The sequence below is a fragment of the Rattus rattus genome, chromosome 12 (genome assembly GCF_011064425.1).
Source record: "Rattus rattus isolate New Zealand chromosome 12, Rrattus_CSIRO_v1, whole genome shotgun sequence".
Classification (NCBI taxonomy): domain Eukaryota; kingdom Metazoa; phylum Chordata; class Mammalia; order Rodentia; family Muridae; genus Rattus; species Rattus rattus.
In genome coordinates this window covers 61,559,225-61,582,972 of record NC_046165.1, presented here as the reverse complement: position 1 = coordinate 61,582,972, position 23,748 = coordinate 61,559,225, and the positions used below count along the sequence as shown (strand labels likewise).

The 23,748-nt window shown below is 44.0% G+C and overlaps 1 protein-coding gene across 2 annotated transcripts in view; it reads left to right on the top strand.

Moving 5' to 3' along the window:
* The first annotated feature begins 9,583 nt into the window (after positions 1–9,583).
* Positions 9,584–23,748, top strand: part of Wdfy2 (WD repeat and FYVE domain containing 2) — a 154,399-nt gene continuing 140,234 nt past the window's right edge. For both annotated transcript variants that reach the window (XM_032917221.1, XM_032917223.1), the window contains exon 1: positions 9,584–9,931. In XM_032917221.1, the coding sequence (XP_032773112.1) occupies positions 9,795–9,931 (137 nt within the window). In that variant the 5' untranslated portion in view covers positions 9,584–9,794. The remainder of the gene's footprint in view (positions 9,932–23,748) is intronic.

The window sequence follows — 23,748 nt, the reverse complement described above, 5'->3', positions numbered from 1 at the left end:
TTTTAACTTCTATTTCGATGGCTTTGGTTTGGGACAGAGTTCACCTATACAGCATTGAACTTATGTGACCCAGGCTAATCCTGAGCTCTCTATCCTCTTGCGCAGTCTTCTGAGGGCTAGGATTATAGGGGCAGAGGGGTTGCCACCCTTCACGTGAGTAGCAATTTCTCAGTCAGAGCCTCCCAGGCCTCTGGACTCTCGTGTGACCATGGTCTGGAAGACTCTCAGACTGGCTATACCTCCTTTACCCACTACCCCACTACCCTCAGAAAGGTAGGTGAGTCTAAGTGGCCCTGCTCAGGCATGTGCCTGTGGACTGACTGCTAGAAGCAGAAAGAAGAATGGCTTGATTCATTCTGATCCAGGACAATCAGACCTCGAGGTGATGAGCGCTCAGTATATTATCACCTCTTGCCTCTGCGTGTGGATGAGAGACAAGACTTAGGGTGGGGTGAATAGTTACCCAGGTAACCTGAGTGGAGAGTGCTAGGGCTGGAATTGGAGTCCAAGTGAGTTCGTGTACAGCTCCTGCCGTTGTGCAAAAGGCAATGTTGCTGTGTCTAAACCATTTCCTCTGTACAGTACAGCCCCCGCAGTGGACTGGTCCCTCAGCCCATTTACATGACTGTCTCCCACCCGGCCCTCTCACCTTGTGCACCTTCACTTCGTTTTCTACCTTGTTGCTAAGATGTCATTTTAAAAGTATGATCTATTTTATGTCAGCGTCTTGTTCAAAAAGCAGTGACTCAGCCTCTCCAAGAACCGTCCCAGATAATACCATTTCAATGCTCTCTTCATCAGCAGTCAAATGATGCTGTGGCTGGGCCACCAAGACATTATTTTCAGTACATCTTATCTTATCAATGGTGCCTAGCAGTTATGCTCATATGTCATGGGTCGCAGAGCTATCTTCTGCCAACTCTGTAATATAAATGAGAAGGAAGCATCTAACACAATGCAGGTTTCATTGCCAAGGCCCAGGACCCTTTAAATTCTAAACTTCGTGAATTATCAGCATCAACACTATTATTTTCCCAGTGCAGCTCATTTGCTGGTTCATTATTGGTTTGTGTGAAATCCTGAATTGCTTCCTACGTTTCTTGGCTGTAGATCCTACACCTAATCAGGAGGAAATATACTAAAAGACTATTAACAGTGATAATTATCTTCTTTTTAAAATATTTGATTCCTTACCTCAGCTACTGATACTGAATTTGTTTGTTTGTTTGTTTATCTATTTATTTAAAGCTCTGGGACTGGAACCCAGGGCCTCATACAAGTTCGCTGAGCCCTCAGCTCCAGACACTGTTGATTGAGGCAAAGCAGAGGTAAAGGTGAAGTGTTTCCTTAAGGCTATACGGTGGGGGAAAGTGCCGGGGGATGCTCCTCCCTTTTGATTAAGAATAGTAGAGAGAACATGGGTATCAGTGATGGCCATTTCCTCCCCCACCTGCAGGTGTTCCAGTCTTCAGCGAAAGTTTCGAGGGTCGCCTCTAGTTCATGATGCCAGAACAGGTCACACTGACAATGGGGAGAACACAATTTGGTAAAAAGGACTTTCAACAAAATCAATAAAACCCAAAATTTATACAAGGGGATACTCATGTATCTTCTGGTTATTTCATAGTGCCAAGAAAGAGAGAAAGAGAGAAAGAAAGAAAGAAAGAAAGAAAGAAAGAAAGAAAGAGAGAGAGAGAGAAAGAAAGAAAGAGAGAAAGGAAGAAAGAGAGAAAGAAAGAGAGAAAGGAAGGAAGGAAGAAAGAAAAACAGGCCTCTCCCAAAGGACTCATCCTCTACCTGGGGAGGGTGTAACAGCAGAGACAAGATCAAGTCTACTGTGACTCACAGTGAGAATGTGGAGAGCCTGAGGTTTGGTCAGTGGTGAAATACTTGTTTAGGTGTGAGAGGCCCTGGGTTTTATGGAAGGGGAGAGAGAGAGAAGAGAGGAGCCAAGTGGTTTTACAAAGGACAAAGCAGTAGATCAGAGGTTTAGAGAGTAAGGGTTTACCAGATAGCTGAATCGGAGCATGGCTTCTGGGGAGGCAGGTGGGGAGCTGTACCAGGACAGTAAGGAATGGCTCGCAGTTCCAACCCTGGAGCTGCTTTTTCAGTATTTCTTCTCTTCGCATTCACGTTTCCTAGTCCCAGAGCCGAGAACAACAGACCTCCTTCCTAGCTGCTGGGTGGGCCCCAGTCACCATAATCCATTCTCTTGCCACAGCTGGTTCTCACAAAGCATGTCCTCCAAGCCTAAGCAAATTAGCCATGGCTTTCTCAAGAGACCGAGACACACTCATTGCTATTGGACATAGAGGAAGCACGCAGACCTAAGATTGCTGTTTCTTATTTTGTTAGGATGAGGAGAAAGCAAGAATAAAAGCTGTCACAGAGAGCTAAAGGGATTGATTGCAAAGAAATGGAGCTAGTGACTTGGCCACTGATGAAGTGACTCAGGTCTCTCTTCATTGTTTACACAAACCACTGAGAGTCTTCTCACTGAAGTCAGTGGACTCTGCACTGCTGCTTTGAACCCACAGAGGTGGTCTCTGCAGTGAGAACAGGGTCTGCTGTGGAGACACAGAAAGCACTTAACCATTTAGTCATATTAGGAAGCGACCCTCTCTGTTATTACTTTTAAATGACTACAGTAGCTGTACTGTGGATGGCTTGGACAGAACAAGGCTGGACCAGTGAGAAACTCAAGGCGTATTTCCTCTTCTTTTAAAGTTCCATCCAAAAGTGCCACTTTTGGATCCTTTCCCCACCAATCGCAAAAGGGAATTATCTTTAAAAATATTTAATTCAGCTAGGTGTGGTGATGCAGACCACTGATCCTGGCATCCAGGAGGCAGAGGCAGGAGGATCTCTGTGAGTTCCAAGCCAGCCAGAGTTCTCAGAAACAACAACAAAACTTAACTCAGGGCTAGAGAGATGGCTCAGAGGTTGAGACTGCTTGTTGCTCTTGCAGAAGACCTGGTCTTGATCCCAGCAAACACACGGTGGTTTCTAACTCCAGTTCCAGCAGGTTTGGATGTCTTTTCTGATCTCCAAAGGCATCGGCATATACATGTTATACATACACACATGCAGGAAAATGCTTATATAAATAAGACAAATCTTTATAAATTCAAAAACAATTTGATAGTGTCTACTCTATGTTCACAGAAAGCCACAGAACTTTCTGAGTGTGAGTTCAGTGTAGGGATGTGCTTTTTGGTTATCGGTAACGTCTTGGTCTCTGTTTCGCATTGGGGCTTCTGGTTCTGCTATACTCTATACAAACTCTTTTATTTTAAAGACCTTGCTTGGTTTTGTTTTTGCTTTTTTCCATTACAGACATACAACAGTGACATTTTCCATTACAGCAGTGACAGTAAAAATAACATTAATTTGTTCAGTTCAAAAGCTCCTTTCCCTGAACATTTGCTACTCTTAAGGGATATGAACCTGATCCTTACCAATTTCTTTTCAGGAAGAGCATCTTTGGTAACAAACATTTGCCCTGATTTGAGCTCTAGGATAAATTATCGAGTCAATTCTGTTGATATGAGAAACATGTGACCCCTCCCTGCCACTTCACTGGAAACTACTCTGAAAAGACGCAGTCAGTTAGTCTTTCTACTTTGTCATTATTATGTTCTCCCTCCAGGCCTTGCACTGTGCTCCATATCAGAGGCAGGAGGTCAGCAGGGGATAAGAGAGTCTCTGCTTAAAGGAACTTACAATGTAGAGTCCAGCGTCGGGAGTGCTTTGCCGGAAGCCATGTTGGCGAGGCAGAGGCATATATCAAAACAGCTGCCTCATGTACAGTGAGCTATGCATATTTTGCTGACCTTTGAAGCACATGAAAAGTATTTAAAAGTTTCATCAGATATATCCAAAGAATGTCACATACCATTTCTGCCAGGATTCTCAGGGCAGCATTAAAATTTTTGTCATTAACCAGTGGCCTTCAACTAATTCCTAGAGAAGAAAGACCGGCTTATTCTTCATCAATAGAATCATTTCTCTTTCTCATTTGTATAATTTGCAGTGGAAAACTGAACAAAAAAGCCTGGCACCTGTTGAAAATATGTTATTGCCAGATTTGTCACAAGATAGGAGTTGTCTATTCCTTAGCCAGGGAAGAATTATATTGTGTGCTTCCAAGTTATTAAGTCATTTTACCTAAATGACAATATATGTCACATCCACATCTCTCCCTTATTTGACTAGCCCAAGGTCCTATGTGCATCCTCTCCTGGTACTTTCTACTAACTACACTTTGATGTCCTCACCAAACACCTTCTGACTTCAGCTGAAGCCTGACTTAATGGTCAACTCAAGGTAAGCTCAGCTTTGAACTCTGCCCCGATTTCATAAGACAGCCAATTACATTCAACATCCGGCTCACAGCAGACACTGAATAAATATTTTCTGGAAAAACAGAATGAGTGAGGATATTATCTATCGAATGGCGAGTTAGGCTCAGATTCCTGAGCTAAACCAAGGACTCTTGTGGTTATTAGCTCCTGAGGTTTCTCTTCTAGCTTCAGTTAACCAACAGTTTTGGAGAGCTGCCCTGCCCTCACTGTTTCTGATCAAGTGCCCTCGGGATTTCCAAGCTCTGGGTCTTCTAAGAAGCAGACCTCAGCAGCTGTAGTCCCTGGCTCTTTCCGTAGCCAGTGCAGAGCTGGGGGACTGGTTAGTGTGCTTGTAGTAGCATGGACATTATAAAAATACCTTCCCTTTCCTTTGCAGTGACTTTCTCCACCACCCTTCCCCTAAGACTGGGTTCTGCTCTCTCAGTTCTTCTGTACAGAATTCCAAGAATTGATTTTCCACTGAAGTTCAGGTAATCTAACTGGCGTATGTTGCTGGTAGGAATGCAGAACATCACAGTTACTCTGCAGATAGCTTGCCAGTTCCTTACAAACTTGAACAGTCTTGCCTATGATCCAGAAATCCTGCTCCTTTGAGCTTCCTCATTAGCAGAATTACATGTGGACTAAAGCTAGCACTCTGATAGCTACAGTTACTTTGATCATAGTTGCTGAACCTTGATAACACACAAGATGGCCTTCAGTAGGCAAATGGAGGCAGAAAGGGCGGTGCATCTAGACAGTGGGAGAGTCCTCAATGGAAACATGAAATAAGACTTAAAGATGTGACCACTACCACAGAGGAACCTTAAACCCAGGACAGCAAGTGAAGGAATGAATGAAAAGATGACCTATGGTAGGATTGGAACTATGAAACACTCAGGAAAAAAGAAATCTATACTGGCCTAGGAACATGGAGTGATACAGTCCTTTCTCCATGTATTCCAGGTCCTGTGTGCAATCCCCAGACCTACAAAACAAAACAAAACAACGCTGTGGAGACACTAAAGGACCAGTGGTTGATAGAGGCTGAGGAGAAAGAGGGATGGACAGTTGCAACACAGAGGATCTGGGGAGAAATAAAACTATATTGTGTGATCGTCTAGTGGTTGAACTATAGAATCCCAGGAGTAAACCGTAGTGGAAACTCTGGATTCTGGATGACTGACTGTGAACTCCCTGACTATAACAAATGCTCCACACTGGTGGGAGATGTGAGATAGCTGAAACCCTGTCAGGGCAGGGAGTGCATGAGAACTTATTGTGCTCTCAGCTCAATTTTGCTGTGACTGTGTTTGTATAAAATAACGTCTATTTTAAAAAGATAGGAGTTGGGCTGCCAAGATGGTTCAGCCAGGAAAGGCACTGGCTCCAAACGGGATGACCTGAGCTTGATCTCTGCCACCCACATGGTGGAAGGAAAGAACCAACCTAGGCAAACTGTCCTTTGACCTCCTCACTCACGAGTAGCATGATTCTCCCCTCTAATATGAATGTGAAAAAAAGTTTTAAGAAGGGTAAGTTAAAGAAAAGATAGTCTGGATAGGTGGATAGATGGATGATAGGTAGGTAGATCTTACTTAATTTCTTGGTATGTATAGAGCTTTACTTTACGTATATTGTCTGGGTTAGAGCAGCAGAAATGGAGAAGATTAAGGGAAAGCCTGGCAAAACCCAACACAACAAAAATACAAAACCTTGTGTTTATTGTGTTCAGTCAGGCATTGAGGCATGTAATCCCAGCATCCGAGAAGTAGAGACAGGAGGCCCAAGGCCAGCTTGGCCTGTATAATGAAACATGGTCTCAAAATGAAAAACCGAGTGGGAGCTGGAGAAGACTGTGTACTGCTCTTTCCGAGGACTCACTCACGTGGCTCCAACCTCCTGTACTTCCAGCTCTAAAGGATCTGACACCTTCCTCTGCCTTCCCAGGGTGGCCCACACATACACCACACACAGAGAATGAATAAAAGCAAAATAAAATAAAAATAAAACAAACAAACTCAAACAATAAGTTACCACTTCCCCACCCCACTCCCACCCCCATCCCCCCAATACCCAGGCCCTCCTACCCCCCAGCTCCTCCGCCACACACACAAACAAAACAGAAAACACCTTCATGGCAGTTCCCAGAGCAACTGAGTACAGGCTAAGCAAAGATACTAGCCTAACACAAGCATGCATTAACAGTGGAAAATCCATCAGCCTAGATGGCCCTTCCTGAGGGAGAAAACAGATGAGAGCCACTCTTCCTGCTGGAGCGCCCCCCTCCACACTGCCTTCAATCTTCCTGTGAGCTCTTTATTGAGTATTTCGAACTGGACTGACTTGGTGTGCTCCCTACATTAAAAACACTTGGAAACATGTTCTACAGTACTCAAGCCATCCTCGTAAAACATCGGATGCAGTATTTAAGGGAGAGGGTCTAGGAATTTACATTTTCAGAAATTCCCAGGCCTTCTGGTGAAGCTGGCTTCAGACCCATTGGATTTAGAGTTTCCATTTATTTGTTTGTTGCTGTACTGGGGGTTGAGTCCAGGGCTTCCAGTATGCTAGGCTGGCACTCTGTCATGGAGCTACATGCTCCAGTCTCCACTAAACCTTCCTACTGAGGGAGCTCAGCCGTTCAAAGGAATGGGACAGGGAGAAGGCAGAATGCATCTTTCTATCCCTCCCTCCCTCCTTTTTTTTTTTTTTTTTTTTTTTTGGACAGGGTCTCTCTGTGAAGCCTTGGCTGTACTACAAAATCACTCTGTAGACCAGGCTGGCCTTGAACTCACAGAGATCCACTGCCACAGTCCAGGGCTTAGAATACATGTTTTCTAGTGTTCTTGATTAAAATACAAGGTATTCCTCTGAAGAAGCATGATTTATCATGGTGCTCTTATACTGTAGAGATTTTGAAAGCATACCTTCGAGTAAGCAACATATAATTGAACTGGTAAGAAAACTCAACTCTCAAACTGAATTCTGAACTGCCTTAGAAAATGAAAGACACAGGGTCCTTTATTTTCTTATCTTCAGCCTTTTGATGTTTGAAAGGCTGAGGCTTTTACAGCAGGATGGTCTGCCCTGACTGCTGACCCATGTCCCTGACTAGTAATCCATTTCTCTCCTTTTGTCTTGAGAGAAAGGTGTCAGGTCGCCTCCACACTTTTTTCTTCTCTTTAACTTCTTCCAATTCCTTTTACCTTTCCCTCATCCTCTGTAACTGTTCTTTGCGAGATACAGGGATTATTCCTCTAAATGAAGAATCTTCATCTCTTCCTTCTCCTTTTATAACCATTTTGTAAATTGAAACTGGGATTATCCACCTATAACTGACAGGTGAAGAAGCAGTTTCAGCCATTTGCTTCAGGACACCTTGTGAAGCACTTATGTCCCATCTCACTCTTTTGGTTTGGAACACCAATTCCTCTATCTCCACAGCCCTTTGTATCTTTCCTCAGTTGCCACAGATTTGGCCCTTCCTCCTAAATTCCTACTTGTAGGTTGATGCACAGCTCTCCATTACTTAACTTTTATTTATGACTGACCCACTACCTTTATGGGTCTCAGAATGCCTTATGCAGCTGAATTCCTGGGTATTTCATCCGATGACTCCAGGGCCCCAGATCCCCGCCCAGTCTTTTATTACCAGTTTTGCTTGTGGAATGTGCCAGAAAAAAAAATACACACTGTTTGTTACTAAAAGGGTTTGTGGAGTTTGCTGTATCCCTTCCTTTCCTTATCTAAAAGTCTTTCATAATTGGCCATCCAAGAGTGAGAAGTCATTTTAATCCAATTATTAAAAATAGCCTCGGTAGTAGGCTCTAAGAGATGGCTCAGCAACTAAGATCACTTGTCAGAAGACATAACATACTGTGGCTCACAAGAGGTTGTAAACCCAGTTTCAGGGGGTCCACCTCTTCTGACCTTGATGGGCTCCTGTGCACATGTGGCATAGATACAGACACTCAGGCACACACACACACACTTACTATAAAATAAATAAAAAATAGCCCTCTTGGGACTGTAGAGATGACTTAGTAGTCAAGAGTACTGGACACTCTTCCAGAACTACATTTGATTCAGAGCACCCACTGGGAGCTCACGACTGTCCATAACTCCAGTTCCAGGGATCCAGGCACACGCCTGGCAAATGACATACATGAACCCAAAACAGCCTAGACTGCTTTATTCCTTTCTCTCCCAATTCTGTGCAGTCACTAATCTGATTATTTTATGTAAATGGAATCATAAAATAAACGACCATTTATGATTGGTTCCTTTCAATTAGCATTTTGCTTTCAGGGTTTGCCTTGCTTTGCTCTCCTAATGGACACTACAGATACCTAGTAATCCAGTTTCTTTTGGACCTGACAGTAGCAGTGCTTATCCCTTGAAGCAAAACTACATTTTCCCCTAAAAGAGAATGCGCCATTTTACATCCCCACCTGAAGTATGAAGGAGCTCCAATTTTCCCATAGCCCAGACAACATTTATCCTCCTTATTAAGGTCATTCTATATTCTATTGTGATTGTATTAACTGTCCATTGTCACTGGAAAAGCAAAAATGTTGAATTGCTAGGGATTGGAAACAAGATTAGACCTAGGTTCAAGTGTGAGTCCTTTAGTCATAACAGAAAGAGAAGATTGATACGATGATCTCTAAACTCCCTCAAAGAAGCTTGTATGAGAATCTCTGGGTTGAGAAGTGGGCGTTATTGCTTTCTAGAACAAGGACGTTGAGGATTGAGAAAACTACAACACCCAAGAGTCCACGCGGTGCAGACGAGAGCCGCTTAACTATGGTCGACAGTACAGCGCCCTCTCCGGTGTATTGTTGTTAAAACTTAGAGGTGAGTCATCTGCGCGCATGCACACTCTGGTCTCAACTAGTTTAGCGTCTGTCCTTCCTGCAGGCGCTTTTCCGGTCCCGTTGACGCAGGCTTTACCCCGCCCCATTCTCAGAGTCTGGAGAGGGTGGGGCTCTGGGCAAGCGCGTTCACAGATTTTCAGGAGGGAGGGGACCAAGCTTTGGGTGTGGAAGAGAGAGGACAGCGGGGCGCATGCGTCCCGACGGCGCTGCCCGCCTCGGCGAGTTACAGGTGGCGGGGCGGAAGTGGCTGCTGAGTTGACGCACGCGCATTGGCTGCTAGTGCCCATCCTCCGGAAGTGGGTTGGCTGCCCAGCGACAGGCCCCGCCCCCGCCCCGCCCCCTGATCCCCGCCCCCTACTCTCTTAGGTGGCGCCGGCTTGCGGCCGGTGTGGCGGTGGTATTGGTTCTAGGAGCCGGAACGTGCACGTTCCTCGGACAGGCGGCAGGGCTATGGTCGCCGGCTTACGAAGGCCCGCTCCGTATCTCAGCCCGATCCTGAGCGCAAGCCTGAGCATTCTCTTCAGCCAAGTCCCCCGGCGCGTTCGGCTGCTCCCCGGGCGCGCCCCCTCCGATGGCGGCGGAGATCCAGCCCCAGCCACTGACCCGCAAGCCGATCCTGCTGCAGCGGGTCGAGGGGTCGCAGGAGGTGGTCAACATGGCGGTGATTGTGCCTAAGGAAGAGGGTGTCATCAGCGTCTCGGAGGACAGGTACTGACTGCTTGCCCCTCTGCCTCAGGGAGGTCCGGCCCTTGCTTGGTGGGAGTGTAGACCGCATCTGCGGATTCGGTTCCAAGCGCGGTGGAATCGGTCTCAGCAACTGGCTTCTGGCGAAGTCCAACCCTTGGGTTAACAGTGCAGGAGATACACAGACCTGGTCCAGTTTAGTGAATGGGAAGACCAGAGGGAGGAGCCGCCCGGCTTTGCAGGTGTTTTAGCTAGGAGGACCCTCCATGCATCGGGATGATTTGGAGCCGCTGCTAGTTGGTCCAATTCTTAGTTAACCGAAACGAGAAAGGGAACGTATTTTCTTTCTTCCATACCGTTCAGCGAATTTGTGTATCTCCAGGACATCTTTCACCGAACTCATGGTTTTGTTAAGTTGTAAAGAGAGTAACTTTGGGCTTCTGCGTGTGGTACCCCCCTTTCCTAAAAGTTTATGTCTTGGAGCTCAAGGGGAAATGTCTGAAAGTTGCAAGGGATTACTTTTGCAGAAAACTGCTTGAGTTCCTTCCTTTTGCCTACTTCCTTTCTGATTGCTTAATTAGCAGAAGTAGCTCTGGTTCTGCCTTCAGTATTCCCCCTTGCATTGCGTTTTTGATTTCCAGAGGAATGCCGCTTGAATATAGGAACTAGTGTAATTTATCTGAAATTACTATTTGGTTAATATCTACAAGCATTTTAAAAACAATTGTAACATGGTAGAGGTATGTAGTTGTCTGGGTTTTAAGCTTCTGTCAGGTAGTTAGGTTTTTTTTAAATTATAAGTTGATACCATGACAAGGTAGAGTTATTCTGTGACTCTTAAAATTGCAAAGATAGAGCAAAAAGTGTTCACTTTAAAGAAAATAATCACTTCATCACCTTTCTATAATGTAAATTCAAACATTTTTACTTGATTTGTTTCTTAGGTTCTTGAATATAAAGGAAGAGTCTATTATATGCGTGTATTACATATCTACATCTGCATCATTCTTGATGTAAATGGCGCCTGCTTCATTTCCTATGCAGATCTGTGGGGAAACATTGCCAACATATGTTAATGGCAGTCAGTCCGGGAAGAACTGAAGAAACTGGTTGATTCATAAAGAAGTCTTGTGACAGTATTTAATTTTTTCCTTTGGTACAAATGCTTAGACTGCAATAGATTTTTCTGGGCTTTAAATTTTTGTCAAAGAATTATCTTTTTGGAATATTTTCCATAAAATATATTGAAGGAATATATTGATAAACGTCCCTTTCCAGTACTAGAGGTGAAATTGAGTCCCAATTTGTAAGCAATTTGTAAGTTCATTAAATCCAATCAGAGGAGGAGAAAGGTTGTCCAGACCTCAACTCCATAATATTACTTTAGAAACATCTGGTTCCCATTTCTATGTAGTTTCCTTGAAAGGAACAACTTTAGCGTAGGTAATATTCAGTGCATAGAGGGGCTAAAGTGCATGTGAAGAGTAAGTTTCAGTTCATCGCAGCACAAAGGATCTCTCACTTTCCTGGTTTGCAGTGCACATAGCAGAATTTCTCTTACTGTGGAGTTACCGTGAAACGGGCCTCTACAGTAATTCTGGGTCCTCGTCTCTGTAAATATTATTACTCAGGTTGACAAGTCTATGCTTCTTTGGGTCAGTCAACCATGAATGTAACTGTTTTAAGGCAGTTTTCATTATGGTTTTCCCTAGAAGAAAGAATCGATCTGCGTTCTTGCTTTTCAAAGGCAATCTTAGTGTCGCTTGAGATGATGCTAAAGATAGGAAGATAGTATTGATTTTCATCAACACTTAGAAAATTTTTACCATTAGCTGCTTTGCCAGTTCATTACTGAACCATGAGGGCCAGCTGCAAATAGTGTGCTATAGCACCGTGCTTAGGAAATCCTAGTTGCCCTTCTCCATTCCCACTCATTATAGCCTTTATCTGCACCTTAATGTTTTTTGTTTTAAGCAGTGATATACCTATGTTACGTCTGTTTTGTCTTCCGAGAGTTCCCTAGGGAGCTTTGTGCACCTTACTGATGAGTGAGCTACATACCACCTGGCTCACAGGAGTCCCTCACTACTTGTTTTATCAGTGTCTGATGTAGGACCACCCATTTCTGAAAATCCAGTACTTAAGTATTCTGGATTAATTGATGTTTGTTAAGTGAGTATTGGGATGACTTGTGAAAACCTTACGTAAACAAATAAACATTTGTGGGGGAAGTATTAGACTAGGTGGCCATGCACACGTGCACACGTAATGACAGTGATGGTGATGACCAAGTCTTTTCAAGGTGCTCACGAAGTTGAGTAGCAGAAATTTTAGAGTGTAGGTTTTGTTTTGTATACTCGCATGGTGCTAGGGATGGAGCTCTGAAGTCAGGGCATGTTAGGCAAGATTTCTACCACTGAGTCACACCCCCAGGCCAAGAATATTATGTAATAAGACCGTTATGTTTAAGACAGAGTATTGAAACCAGAACTTTCTGGTGGGGACGAGTGGCTGGGCTGCACAGCCCCTGCTGCTCCCCCTCAGAGGATCGTTACACTTGAAGTACATTTTCATTCCCAGCCTTCTCTCACCAGTAGGCTGGCGGCTCTCAAATCTTCAAGCTAAAGAGTAGGTGAAAGAAACTTTTGCTTTCGTGGTCACTGTGGCCCAGGTGGGACAACTGGGATCTTTATTTGATGTCAAAGGAGCAAACATAAAGGAATTAAGAACTATAAAATCAAACTGAGTCACTAGTGAAGCTTTCTGCCCCCATGCAGAACCTAGTCTCAGAACTCACTGGCCTTGCAGAGGCTCTGGTTGTAAGTAGGTTCTAGTCACAAAGGCTATACCAGTTGTGGGATCTAGGGGCCCTCGTTTCCCTGCTGCTTCTCAGGCTGCCCTTTCTGGGCTGATGGTGTTTCAGGGGTCCTGTGTAAGAGCTTCATCTGGGTTGCAGAGATGGCTCAGTGGCTAAGAGCACTGGCTGCTCTTGCAGAGGACCCTGGTTTGATTCTCAGCACCCACATAGTGGTTCATTACTGCTTATAACTCCCGTTTCAGTGAAGAAATGGATCTGTGCACATACATGCATGCAGGCAAAACACTAATACACCCACAGAAGAAAAATAAATAGCTAATAAGTAGTGGTGCACGCCTTTAATCCCAGCACTTGGAGACAGAGGCAGGCAGATCTCTGAGTTTGAGACCAGCCTGGTCTAAAATGAGTTTCAGGACAGCCAGGGCTACACAGAGAAGCCCTGTCTTGAAAAACCAAAATAAATATTTAGAAAGAGGAGAAAAGTAGGTTGAAAAAAGAGCATCATCACAGACCTGTGTGCTCTGTGTTGGTCAAAATTTTGTAATTTACAAGGGGTGTTTTATTTAGTAGAGCATAGATGAAGAGAGCCAGGAAGGGCCTCTGTCCAGGTATGACCCAGCCCAGTCAGATGCTTATCTTTGGTCTTAGTTAGGTTTCTATGGCTGTAGTAAAGACCACAACCCAAAGCAACCTGAGGATGATAGGGTTGATTTGAAGCACAAAGTCAGGACTGGGACCTGGAGGTAGCAATTAAAGCAAAGACCTTGGAGGAGTGCTGCTTAATGGCTTGCTCAACCTGCCTTCTTATACAGCTCAGGACCTGCCCACGGGTGTCATGCCCACAGTGGGCTGGGCCCTTTCACACCAACCATTAATTAAGAAAATGCCATCACAGAGTTGCCCACGGGCCAGTCTGGTGGAGGCATTTTATCCACTGAGGTTCACTTTTCCAGAAGATTCTCGCCTGTGTCAAGTTGGCACACTCATCAGCACATCTTCCTACGTTTATTGTCATGCACAAACTCTAACCCAGGACAGCTATCTTACCATACAGAGTCTCTGTGACTATGAGTAAGGTAAGACTGGAGCAGCCTGTGCTAGTCAGAACTCCGCTCAGAGTGTTGCCATACTGTGGGGAGTGTGGAGGACGAGTGGCTCCAGGAGTAACTAAAGCCAAAAAGGGAAGAAAAAGATTACAGAAACACCTGGCACAGGAAACAGGAGTGGGGATGGAAACCTTGTGAGAGGGAGAGGGGCCTAGTTTGATTCCTGCTAAAACACTATGCCAAAAGTATCTTGGGGAGGAAAGGTTTTATTTGGCTTACTGGTCCAATCACAGTCCATTATCCTGGGAAGTCAGGACACAAGCTCCAGGCTGTAGCTGAAGCAGAGCTTATGGGCTTGTCCTGCTGGTTTTCTTACATAGGCAAGGACCACCTGCCTTAGGTTGATACTACTCACAATGGGGTGGGCCCTTCCCCATCAATCATTAATTAGGAAAATGCTACATAGACTTGTCTATAGTCCAGTCTGATGGAAACAGTTCCTCAATTGAGGTTTCCTTTCCCCAGCTGACCTTAGTTTGTGTCAAGTTGACCAAAACCAACTGGCACAGAGAGGTTAAGTACTACAACGGGAACCTTGGGGAGCCCCCTCAAACTTTGACTTTTGAGATCCAGCCTTTCAGCAGCTTCCTTTAGGGTAGAACTCATGAATAATAAGGGTCAGATTTACATCTCTGTAGAAGGAAATCTGATGCCCAGTGGCTTTTACTGAGTACTTTGCCAGTTCCTTAAGTGAACTCCGACTCTGAGAGGTAATTGCCAGAGTTTCCCTAAACAGATACTTAAAACTGAGCCTTAGAGAAACTTAGCAGCTTGCCTGAGGCTGGGATAACCGGTCTTCCTGGGATAGAGATGCCAATGACCTGGGACTAAAAGGGTTTTATTTCTTTAAAGCTTTACACGTCTAAGTCTCTCAACTGTTGTGTTTCTGAGTGGCCTTTATGCTAGGAGAAGGGTGGGGATGGGGTGGGGTGGGTGGGAGGGGGTGTATCTTTGATGGGCCCTTGAGAAGGTGTGCCAGCAAGAGATCACACTATGCAACAGAGCTGGAGCAAGAGGTTTGGGGAGTTGGGGGTGTTGGGAGGGGTGAGGGGGGTTAGGGGTGTGTGTGGTAGGGTGGGGGGGGTCTGGGGGTGGAGTGGGAACATGAATGAGAGAGAGAATGAACAAGATAGGGAATGAGAGAGAGGAAGAGAGGGGGGAGGAAGGAGGGAGGTGTAGGAAAGGAGGGAGGGAGAGAGAGTGGGGGGAGGGAGGCGAATGGAAGGAGGGGGACTGTCAATTGATCTGTGGTGGCTGGGGCCTTTTAAGTACTGCACCTGGTGGTGGCTGGTGATGACATAATCTGATGCTGGTGAGTCACTGAAAGGCAGGTTGGCTGAGCATCTAATTTACAACACTTTAATTACTTAATTTTATTTTGAAAAGGTAGGTTAGACTTTTATTTCATCTTATAAATCCTCATAGTAGTTGGCCCATTTACTACTAATTCGTTCATTGTGACGTGAAACTTCACTAATACTTAGACCACAGTTGTTGGTGTTCTCTCTAAGCTCCACCCCCACAGCTACCTGGCAACTGTAGCTTACTCCCCTTTTACCCCCTCTTACTCTTGTTCTTTGCTGTTCTTGCCCCCTTCCTCATCCTTCCCTCCACGTGCCCATGGCTGGCCTTTCCTCTCCTTTACTCTTTCTCTCATTAAACCTCTCCACGTGGAACCATGGTGGCTTGGTGTTTTCTGTCCGGGCGTGGGCTGAGATTTATTTTATGATACTTGCATACAATTTTTTGGAAGAAGTGCAAATCAAAGTTTATCCTACAATTGAAGTTGTGAAAGTTGAGAACTTCTTAGAAGGGTTGAAGTTCAAACTAATTTTTGACTATGTGAACTCTATTTAATGGTGTAAAATTAGTGAACTTTCACCTCTGCACTAGATCTATCATTTCACATCTGCACTAGAGATCTAACATTTGGCACTAATACTCCTGCTTTCAAGTCCCAAAGGAGTGTACTTCATGGGATTGTTGAAAGTGAGGTCTTTACGCTGCATTCAAGCCAGGCCCAGGAGTCTGCAGATGGGCTGCCTGTGTGGCCCCAAGGTCAGGAGCAGGATGACTCCTAGATCTTCGTGGGAAAGCATGCATGTTCAGCTCACTACAAGACTGCTGACAGCTCTGAATTTCTCTTACATTGTGGAACCAGCTTTTCTGTAGGACTATACAGATCTTAATCACTGGAATTGCAACACTGAAAAGTGCCAGGCTGGCACTTCTGAGACTCCTGACATGAATGATTTTGAGACTATGATAGATACATAACCCTAAACAGGAGAGAAAGAAAAATCCAGAAGACACTTGAGAGAGAGAGAATCATGTCCAAGCAAAGGAGATCAAAACTTTGAAAAGCAATCCTTTTTTTTATTTACACAGTATCTTCCTTCCCATAACTGTTTTTGCTTTGCTTTTTGGCATAGAGAGAGGGACTTTTTTTGTCTTGATGTCATTAAGCAAGAGTTGGGAGGAGAGGGGATGTAGTTCAGTTGGTGGGAGCCTGGGACTTCGGGAGAATCAAATAAACTGGGTGTGGCAGCACATACCTGTCGCCCCTGCTCCAGGGAGATGGAGGTGGGAGTCAGTCAGCCCTGGCTACATATGGGTTGTGGGTTTGGAGTTTGGAGGAAATTAAGCTGTGTTATGGCATTAGAAGTTAGTAAATTATGATTTCAGACAGAAGTATTTATGTGCACTGTAGCACTAAACTAAATGGTACACAGTGTATATGTACTTGCTTCCCTGAGACGTAAGGGCCCCTAAGTGGCTGTCTTGCACACCTACGCTGTTATAGTATCAGTCTGTTGAAGGGACAACATTTTGTATGACTAGGTCTCCTGAGGAGAATGCTACACATAGAAATCCTCTGACACATAGCCTGACTTCCTGGTGCAACTTCTGCAAGCCATTTCAGTGACTTTTTTCCCCATTCAGAGGCAGGAGGCCTCTTGGTTCGTATGCTTCATTTAATCATTAGTAAAAATTAATCCAGGGTTCTGAGAAATGGCCAGTAAGGCCAAAAGAGCAAAGAGGTTGCTTACTTGTCCTCTGTAGCATTTGCTGCCGTGGGCTTTTCTGTTTTTAATTTAAAATTCTTGAAAAAGAACCAGGGCGGGTGCTGAGACCAGAGCCAAGTCCATTTCCCCTCACACTCAGACTGAGTCTCTTCATCTTGGAAAAGGAGGGAATTTGTGTCTCAGAACCACTTTGTGCCTTAGAGTGCCTGGGTGAACAAAAAGTCCCTGCAGTCACCTCCCCCTGAGATCACACGTGAGAAAGAATGCAGTGGGGAGGAAGCGAGTGGCAGCTTGTGTGAAATTGTCCCGTTTCATGGAGCAACTGGCAAGCAGAGCTTTGGAGCTCTGGGCCAGCAGCGGTTTCTCCCAGCTCAGTCTTCCCATGCATTTGTTTTGTTTTGGTACCTAATACTCAGGTGAACAGGAGTCACCACATTTCTGCCTTTAGATTTATCCTGAAGTTTCCAATAGTGAACATTTACTTTTGGGTAGCTTGCTAGCACACAGTCAGCACCAGAGTGGGCAGAGTAGTGTTTTGGAAAAACTTTTTGACCACAAATCAGTTTTTGGCACCTCTCTCCAGCCCCCATCTCATCCCTCTCTCACAGAACTGGAACAGAGGGTCAGATGGGAGCCAGCTCTGCTCTGACCTTGGCATTTCCTGGGTTTCCTATGCTGTAAGCTAGTGGCCTTCTCATATGACAAGCACACTGACTTTCTGCTCTGTCTTAGTTCTTCTGAAATCCTGACTGTACACATGCCTTTTGGTTAATTTCCTGACCCGTTAATGGTTTGGGAACCAGAGTTTGCAGTTCAGCTCTCTAGAGGAGCTGCTCAGGTCTTTTCTCTGCTTTTACAGTTTTTGGTTTTGTGGGTTTTTAAGAGTATGAAACACAATAAGATATGGTCACTATGTCGTCAGTCCCAGCACTCTCCCGCAGAGGCAGGTGGATTTCTGTGAGTTTGGCCAGGCCTAGTTACATGGCGAGTTCCAGGTCAGCAAGTGCTGTGTAGAGAGACTCAAAAAACAAAACAAACAAAACAAAAGATCTAAAATGCAGTTTAATTTGGGGGCTTATATCCTGTGAGCCAACCCTGGTCTTTCTTGAGACCAAAGTCCTATTAAAATACCTTATCCCTGGTCTTCATAGCCGGGCAGATCTCTGTAGTGTGGTGCAACTTAAAGATGTTAGTGCATTTTCTTGTAACTACATTTTTTAAAAATTGAAAATAAATTTATTTTCTGATATATATTCTGATCACAGTTTCTCCCTCCACATCTCCCAGATTCTGTCTACCTCCCCACCCTTTCAGCTCCAGGCCCCCCTTTTTTTTCTCTTAAGAAAACAGCATCTTTACTCTAATTTTTAATGACCAACTTAATTTTAAGCAATCATAATAATTCTTCTGGAATATTCTTTTATCTTAATAAATATAGTTATCAGTACTGCAGAGAACAGTGGTTGTTGTTATGCATTACCTTCCAGCAGGTTTCCTAAGGCGGGCTTTAAAACACGATTATGATCATACATGTCCATATCATTGCCCCACTTAAAACCTTGCCAGGAGCCAGCTCGTCTTAGCTGTCGTGTTGAACATGGTTTCTTCCCCTCACATTCACTGGTGCCTACTGACTGGCTGGCCTGAATGTTCTGGGTCATGGAGTCCCCTTTATCTTTTGCACGTGTTTTGCTGTTCTTGCTGACTTCAAGCACTGCGTGAACTGGATTGGGAATGGGTGGTGTAGTAGACATCTTTGTCCTCTTCCTGATTTTAGTGGAAGTGCTTTTGAGTTTTTCTGTTCGGCAGATGTTCACAAGGGGCTGGTTGTATATTGCCTTTATTATGTTGAGATATTTTCCCTCTGTTCCTAGATTCTCTAGGACTTTTATCATGAAAGGATGTTGGATTTTTGTTTTCATTTAATGAGATGACCATGTGGTTTGTGTCCTTGAGTCTATTTATGTGATGAAATAAATGTATTGATTTATTTTTATTGAACCATCCCTGCATCTCTGGATCAAAGCTGACTAGATCATGATAGATGATCTTTTTGATGTTCTTGAGTTCACTTGGCAAATATTTTACTGAGAACTTTTGGGTCCATGTTTGTCAGAGATACTGGCCTTACTTAGTTCTTTTTTGTTGGGTCTTTGTCTGGTTTGGGATCAGGGTAATACTGGCTTTGTAAAAAGAATTTGGAAATGTTTATGCCTTTTGCAGAATAGTTTCAATAGTATTGGTGTTTTGGTTTTTTCTTTTTCTTTTTTTTTTTGTTCTCTTTGAAGGTCTGGTTGAATTTCACGCTGAATTCTTCTGGCCTTTGCTTGGTTCAGTTTGGATGTTTTTAATTACTGCTTCATTTTCATTGAATGTTATGAGTCTAAGTAATTTATTTCATCTTATTTTAGTGTTAATAGATCATATACATCTAGAAATTCATCCATTTCTTTTACATTTTTCTAATCTTGTGGAATACAGAGCTTTAAAATGTCTTTTCAGAGTCTCTGAATCTCATCAGTGTTTGTTGTGATGTCTCCTTTTTATCTCTAACTTTATTATTTGGATCCTGGTTTCTTTCTTTTGGTTAATTTGGCTAAAGATTTTCCAGCAGTGTTAATCTTTCCAAAGAATGGTCTCTGTTTCATTAATTCTTTGTGTTGTTTTTTGTTGGTTTGTTTCAATTTCATTAAGTTTATCCCTAATTTTGATGGTCTCTTCCAGACTACTGTGTTTAGATATTCTTTGTTTTGTTTCTTCAAGGCATTCAGGTGTATTATTAAATTATTAACTTAACCCCCCCTTTTTTTAATGTTGGTCCTTGTTGTATCCTATAGGTTTTGAATTAACATTTAAATTAGAATTGAATAAACATTTTATTCAATTCTAGGAATTTTTAAATTTTCTTCTTGATTTCTTCCTTGGCCCAACTGTCATTTTGTAGTGTTGGTAGGTTTCTCTGGCTAACCTGGAACTCGGTCTGTAGACCAGGCCGGCTTTGAACTCAAGTTTTGTTGTGGTTGGTACCCAGTTTCATTTCATTGTGGTCAGATGAAATGCAGGGTGTTACTTCAATTTCCTATATTGGTTGTAATTGCTTTGTGTCCCAGTATGTGGTGGATTTTGGAGAAAGTTCATGGGCTGTTGAGAAGAATGTATTCTGTCGTGTTGGGTGGAACATTCTGTAGGTGTCTGTTAGGTTCACTTGATTTGACGTCATTCAACTCTAGAGGCTCCCTATTTAGATTTTTTAGATGACCTGGCTGTTGGTGAGAGCCAGGTATCAAAATGCCCACTTATCACTGTGTTGGTATTGATTGTGTGTGTGTTTTAAGAAGTCCACCACAGTTTCTTTTATGAAATTCAGTGCTCTGGTTGGTACATATTTGTTTATAATTGTAATATCTTGGTGGACTTTTTTTTCCTCTAATGAAGCTAAAATTTCCTTCCTTATTGCCTCTGACTAGTTTTGTTTGAGGTGTATTTCATCAGATATTAGAATAGCTACACCAGCTTGTTTCTTAGTTCCATTCACTTGGAATACCATTTTCCATCCTTTTATCTTAAGGTGGTGTCTGCTGTTGATAGTGAGGTTGTTTCTTAGAGGCAGAAAAAAGGTGGGCCCTATTTTCTGATCCAGACTGATAGTCTATATATTTTTACTGGAGAATTGAGACCATCAGTATTCAGAGTTACTATTGAAAGGCATGCGACTTGTCTATTCTTGTTTTTTTACTCCTAGCCAGGACATACTCAGGAGCATTTCCAACTACTGGCCAAGGACACAAATCTAGGCTCATCTTCCTAAATCTGCTTGACTAGTTTCTGCCTCCCATTCTTTCCATTGACGTCTTTCTGTATCACACACTCATTGTCCTTTTCAAGACAGAGTCTCTCACTGAACCTGGAGTTCACTGATTGGCTGGCTGGCCTGTTATTTTCAGGAAAGCTTGCCTACCCAGCTTTGGGATTGGTAAGTGCATGCTGCCAAGGCAGGCAAGCATAGGAGACATTTTAGTATGCTGGGGCCTCTCTTGTACTAATGCACTTGCTAGCCTACTTGTCACCTACAAGTGCGATAGACACTCATTCCCCTTCAAGCAGTGCAGCCAACAAGCTCAGAAGCCCCTTGGTCTCCCACCTGTATCAGGTACACACCTGCCGTTTCTCAACAGCTGTGCCAGTTTTTCTTACCCTGATAACAATCGAATTTGCAGTTTCTATTCAAGTATGTTCTCATCGTGTCTGGGTATGAATACTAGAAGGGCTAATCCTGTGCAAACTAGTTTGAGGTATAGCTTTACAATAAAACAAACTGTCTGTCCTCTAGTAGCATTTTTGGGAGAGTTCTCCCTTTACCTTCTTATGCCTGTACATAACTGGTCATGCATAGGTTAGAATCGGGCATTATAGGAAGGGGTGCACAGTAAAAAAGGAGTATGGCCAGGGACCAAGCCACTACCTAAAGACTATACATGGACTGACCCTGGACTCTGACCCCATAGGTAGCAATGAATATCCTAGGAAGAGCACCAGTGGAAGGGGAAGCCCTTGGTCCTGCCAAGACTGAACCCCCCAGTGAACGTGATTGTTGGGGGGAGGGCGGAAATGGGGGGAGGAGGGGGAGGAGAACATCCATACAGAAGGGGAGGGTGAGGGGTTAGGGGGATGTTGGCCCGGAAACGGGGAAAGGAATAACACTCAAATGTAAATAAGAAATACCTGTTAATAAAAAAAAAAAAAGGGGGGCCACTGTAGGATAGATTATGAAAAAAAAAAAAAAGGGAGTATGGACCTAATCTATCAGTAACAGCAGAGAACCACCCAAACTATGTCCCTTGGTAGGACCAGCCCCCCTCTCTTTAGACCCCATAAAAAGAGACCCCAGGCAGTAGTGTGGGCCCTAGAATAGCCTCATACCTGTGGCCTGCTATCAATCTTGATAGTGTGTCTTCTTTAATCTATACTATTGTTTTGCTACAAGTAGAGTTACCTTGCTTCTTTTGCAGATCTAGGTGTTCCGTATTTTCAATTCTTTGGGAAAGAGGTGCTATGTTTAAAGAGACCATCTACTCGTTACCTTGGAAATTCATAGAGATGCCAGGTATGGGATACCTGCCTAGAAGTTATTGGTCCGGAAACCCTAGATGTACCCCAGCCTATTGCCATAGCGCTTGATTACCCACTGGAACTAGATGGAAAGATCCTATTGCTGAAGACACAACACACTGGTTGTAGTCATATAGAGAAACCAAACCGGAACTGACCTGAAAACTTCCTCTGTTGGCTAGCTATCATAGTGCTGGAAGGTACTATCTGGCCGTGTGAGGAGAAGAGCTATTCATGATATTACCCATTGGTAAACTGATCTGCTAAGGCAAGATGTTTCCACTGGTGCAGTAGTGTTATACTGGCTGTTACAGTGAGGGGTGGCTAACCAATCACTTTTGAATTGGATTTGAGGTCTGCTACACAGGAAATAATTCTTTTGCCTTGTATTCTAAGTCTGGTCAAAGGCCTCAGAGGGGAGCATACTGTTGTTGCCTTGCTAAACGGACATGTGGTCAAACTGCCTTCTAAACATTTATGTTTATACACATAGATTAGTGACTGCCCTCAGCCTTGGCCAGAGAAGCATCTCTGTAGTGCTCAGCTGTTAATGCAGACACCCCAAAACTAGTCAAAGTGCTGAGAATTTAGTGACTACTTAGTGCCTAACCATAAATGTGTTTCATATCTTCTCCCTTCTGGCCAAGTCTCAGGAACATCTTAGAAAAAGAGGGCAGAAAGAATTTTAAGAAGAGCCAGAGGGTGAGTGCTGTGTAATTCTGTCTTCTGGGGCAGACATGGCCACTGCACTCATGAGCTCACTGCTCCTGTGGCTGCCTGTGCAAAACCAAGCCAGCAAGATCAGTCAGTGTGCAGTCCAGCAGCACTAATTAGACCCAGTGGATTACAGAGAGGGGGAGGGAAGAGGGGATGACAGGCAGAGTGTGTGTGTGTGTGTGTGTGTGTGTGTGTGTGTGTGTGTGTGTGTGTGTTTTGCATGTGTGGGCAGAGGGAGATGGATGGATCTCTGTGAGTTTGAGGCCAACCTAGTCTACAGAGTGAGTTCCAGGACAGCCAGGGCTCTGTTATACAGAGAAACCTTGTCTTGAAAAACAAACAACCCCCCAATGAGATATTGTTTAAATTATGACATTGCCAAAGAATAAGTAAAAGGTGTTCTTTTAATAAAGAACCAAGAAATTTCCCTAAGATTGCCTCTGTGCACTTGGTGTCAGATACATGCATTCAGCCTGTGGTGAACTAGCAGCTCAGTCTTGAGGACACTGGGGCAGGTTCTGTTGGAAGCTCTTGGGCATGGCTTGGAGCTGCTTTCCAGCCCTAATGCAGGGTGCAGTGTTTTGCTATCTCCCCAGGAAAAGTCTTTTTGTACTACTGAGGAGTCACAGATGGACTTGAACTGTGGGCACATATAGTCCTTCACATTTTCTTCTTGCCTTTTTTTGCCCAAGTCCAGTGAGTCCATTAAAATGGCCAATGTAAATCCCCCTCTGTGAAAAATTGGCTGGCTTTTGAGGTGGGGTATGTGTCATCCATTTGCTTACTGCTGTGATAATAGACTTGACAGAAAGGACAGAGAGAGGCCTTATTTGGCTTTCAGCTTGAGAAAGAGCACAGTGTGTTGAGATGAGGAAGACATGGTGTCAAGAGCATGAGCTGGCCACACCCCATCTGCCGTCCCAAGTAGAGGTGAATGCTGGCGCTCAACTCTGTCTCTCTTCACTTCCCATTGAGCTCATGACCGCAGCCCATGAGGTGGTGCTGCCCATGTCCGGAGTGTCTCCTCAGTTAAATCTTTCAGGAAACCCCCGACAGACATCCCAG